Source organism: Cheilinus undulatus, linkage group 6 (genome assembly GCF_018320785.1).
Source record: "Cheilinus undulatus linkage group 6, ASM1832078v1, whole genome shotgun sequence".
NCBI classification, from domain to species: Eukaryota; Metazoa; Chordata; class Actinopteri; order Labriformes; family Labridae; genus Cheilinus; species Cheilinus undulatus.
This window is the reverse complement of record NC_054870.1, coordinates 50,937,017-50,940,983: the sequence shown is the minus strand read 5'-3', so window position 1 is coordinate 50,940,983 and position 3,967 is coordinate 50,937,017. Positions and strand designations below refer to the sequence as shown.

The 3,967-nt window shown below is 38.6% G+C and overlaps 1 protein-coding gene across 1 annotated transcript in view; it reads left to right on the top strand.

The window, feature by feature from the left end:
* Positions 1-3,967, top strand: part of cdh23 (cadherin-related 23) — a 311,828-nt gene that overhangs the window by 284,679 nt on the left and 23,182 nt on the right. The window contains exons 37-38 of the mRNA XM_041789179.1: positions 1,216-1,437; positions 2,650-2,769. Coding sequence (XP_041645113.1) covers positions 1,216-1,437; positions 2,650-2,769 — 342 coding nt within the window. The remainder of the gene's footprint in view (positions 1-1,215; positions 1,438-2,649; positions 2,770-3,967) is intronic.

The following is a 3,967-nucleotide window of genomic DNA, read 5'->3' as shown; positions in this document are numbered from 1 at the left end:
CTGTCTGCAGCCTGAACCAGACTATAAACACGGGGCGGTAAGCCCCGCCCCCTAAAAGACGACAGTACCCTCCTCTCTCTCTCTCTCTCTCTCTCTCTCCATCTCAGTTTAATGTAATGAACTTTATTATCAGGTAAAACTCGTGTTGGCATTACAATAGCAGTGTATAAATAAATTAGAAAATATAACAGATTTTTAAAAATTTATTAGAATTGATGTATTGATCAAAAATCTACATTTACCTCCTCAATTACAGATTGAAGTGAATTTAAACTGAATTGGAATGATCAAATTTTTAATCACTAAATTACTTAAATTAATCAAATTAAATAATGTTCATAATTAATTCCATAATAGGAAAATATTATATGTATGTTATAAAACATATTATATATTATTCTTATTATTCTTATTATTATTGTTACTAATTATTTTAAAAGTTGAAAATGAAATCTGAATAAATAAATAATATTATAATTTTATTGTATTTGGCCATCTTTATATTTACCCCAAATTTTCCAGTGAAATGATACAAATATACAATATGATCCAAAAATATTTCTTTGAAAATATTTTAAAACTAAAGAAATCTCTGTGGAAATTCTTAAACATTTTTAAGTATCTCATGAAAAGTACCCCAAAATCTCTTCAAATATTTCCAAGTTTGCGGTGAAACTGAACTTGGAGGATGATTCCCCTTCCTCCTAGTCTAAACTAATGTTATCGGAGGTTTAAATAACTCAGAGTTAAATCCGAGTTAAGCCTAACTTTCCACTCTGCCTCCTGTCTCCTAGTCCTCATCATGGATGAGAACTGGGAGGATGATTCTCTATCTAAACTAACTTAATCCTTTATCCCAGGTTTAAATAACTCAGAGTTAAATCAGAGTTAACCTTAACTCTACTTCACTGCCTTCTGTTTCAGTTGTCCACCACCGTCCTCGTCCTCATCGTGGTTGGGAACTGGAAGGATGAATCTCCATCTTCTTACTCTAGACTAACTTTATCCCAGGTTTAAATAACTCAGAGTTAAATCAGAGTTAACCTTAACTCTTCTTCTCCATCCTCTGTTTTAGACGTCCACCACTGTCCACGCCCTCATCGTGGTTGAGAACTGGGAGGATGATTCTCTGTCTAGACTAACTTTATCCCAGGTTTAAATAACTCAAGCTGGACTCAGAGTTAATCCTAACTCGTCCTCTCCTCCTTTTTTCAGACGTCCACCACCGTCCACGTCCTCATCGTGGATGAGAATGATAACGCCCCAGAGTTTCCAGAGGAAGAGTACGTCACTGTGCTGAGTGAGGGGCCTGACACCGTGGGGGCCACCATCGCCACGGTTACAGCCATCGACCCGGACGAGGGGCCAAACGGGACCCTGAGATACGCCATCGCCCACGGCAACCTCATCCAGACGTTTCACATCAACAGCATCACGGTACGATAAAACACCCAATTACATTAAACATTAACGTTCAAACTCAGGTTTAGATAAAAATAACCTGGTCAAACACAGTAAACATATAAACCTGTTAAACAGGACTAAACAGAAGTTTGAATCATCAAAACCTCCAGATAATCTCTGACTGTGATTTTAACTTGAACACACCTGTGGAGTTTAAAAATATAACGGGGAAACAAGGATATAATAAGGCTATTGATCTGTTTGCTTTTTTTTTAAGAAAACCTGAGTAAATGCAAAAGTCATTTTTAAATGATGATTTCATTTATTAAGGGAAAAAAAACAATAAAAGCCTCCCTGGCCCCATGTGAAAAAGTCATTGCCCTCTTGTTAAATCATGTCTTAACTGTGATCAACCACATTTTTTATCAAGCTGAGTTCAGTTTGACTATCCACACCCAGACCTGATTACTGCCAGACCTGCTGAATCCAGAAACCCCTTAAATAGATCCTGTCTGACAAAGTGAAGCAGGCTAAAACATCACCAACACATTATGGCACAATCTGAAGATTTTGGGACCCCGTGGAAAATGAGATGATCCATCTCAAGGGGCTATCCTGTCAATAAATAAATTTACATAAATTCATAAAAAGATGTGAAACAAAGTCACTGACAGCTATCTGTTTGTGAAGTTACAAAGAAATTTCTAAGGCTTTTGAACTCCAGCCGAGCATGCTGAGAGCCATTACCCACAAATGGAGAAAAATGTGTACAGTGATGAACCTTCCCAGGACTGGCAGTCCTACCAAAATGACTTCAAAGACGCATGGACGACTCATCCAGGAGGTCCCAGAAGAACCCAGAACAACATCTAAAGACCTGTAGGCCTCGCTTGACTCAGTAGAACCTTCTGAAAAATGTGCGTCCCGTTTTATCTAGAGTTAAAAACTGATAGTATGTCATCAAAACAACATCAAACCAACAGTGAAAAGTGGTGGTAGTGTGATGGTCTGGACCAGTACCTGGACCACTTGCTGTTATTGATAGAAACATGAATTCTGCTCTCTATGAGAAAATCCTGAAGGAGAATGTCCGGCCATCAGTTCACGACCTCAAGCTCAAGCACACTTGGGTTATGGAGCAGGACGATGATCCCAAACACACCAGCAAGCCCACCTCTGAATGGACTTAAATCTTATATGTGTGCGTTTCTTTGTGTGTTTTTGTGTTCGTGTGTGTTGGTGTAGGGGAGGATCACGGCTGTGAAGGATCTGGACTATGAGGTCAGCGGAGGTCATTACTCTCTGGTTGTCACGGCGACGGATCAGTGTCCACTTCCATCTCTGCGTCTGACGTCCAGCACTACGGTGAGCATCAGCAGCATGCTTTTTAAATTTCATACTTTAAAATGGCAGTGTTATTCTTCTGACACTGATATACTTTTAATGTTGTAGTACTTTTTAATCACTTTCATACTCTGCATTAACAATCAGTGATGACCTGATATCAGAACGCTCTGTCCCTCCTCTGATTCTAACAACAGCCCATCATTTCTGTGGATCTCTGACTGTGGTATAATATCCCTACATGCTGATAAGAGTAAATGGAGGCCAAATATCCACCAGCTAAGAGGCTAGCAGTGATTCTTTAACAGCTTTTCTCCATGCTTTTAAAGGACACACTGATATACTAATCCTGGTTAGACAGGAATGAACACTGGGGGCCTGGACTGGCCTGCATACAAAAGACAAGGATGGAATGTTTTATAAGCTTTGATGACATCATCTTTCTACAGCCTTTAAAGGATGACATCATCAAAGGGAAGAATGTAATGTTTCATAAACTTTCAAGGATGACATCATCAACGGGAAGAATAGAATGTTTTATAAACTTTAAAGGATGACATCATCAAAGGGAAGAATAGAATGTTTTATAAACTTTAAAGGATGGCATCATCTTCAAGGTACAGGTGAAATGATGGTGAAGCTGGGGATGTTGGGCCTTTTCCCCTCCATTTTTGTCAAATAGTAGACCATAGTTGGCAACTCTTAGAAAAGCTGCCAACCAAAAACAGTCAGCACAAGGAAAAGATTGTTAGTTTATCTTTATTGCAATAAAAATAAAGAGATGAAGTCTGTTTGATTATTTTATAACACATTAGCCACCAGCTAAGGGGCTAGCAGTGCCTCTTTAACCGCTTTTCCCCCTTATGTTGTCATAAAGATGTTTTAAAGGGCACACTGATATACTATTTAGACAATTGTGGGGTACTGCTTAGACTGGAATGACAGTTGGCAACCTAGACTGTATGCAAAAGTTAAGGATGGAATGTTTTATAAACCTTGATGACATTATCTTCAAAGGCAGAGGACGTAATGTCGGTGAAGCTCGGGATGTGGGTTTTTTTTCCCTTCTGTTCATCTAAAAAGGAGACCAACTATTGGAAAAGTGGGTGAAACTCCCACAGTTTTACCATCTTAAACTTGTTTTTTAGGATAAGGCTTTAACACCAGTAATGATGGTAATAATATGTTAAGAATTAGCTGTAGTTTGACAGAAGACTGG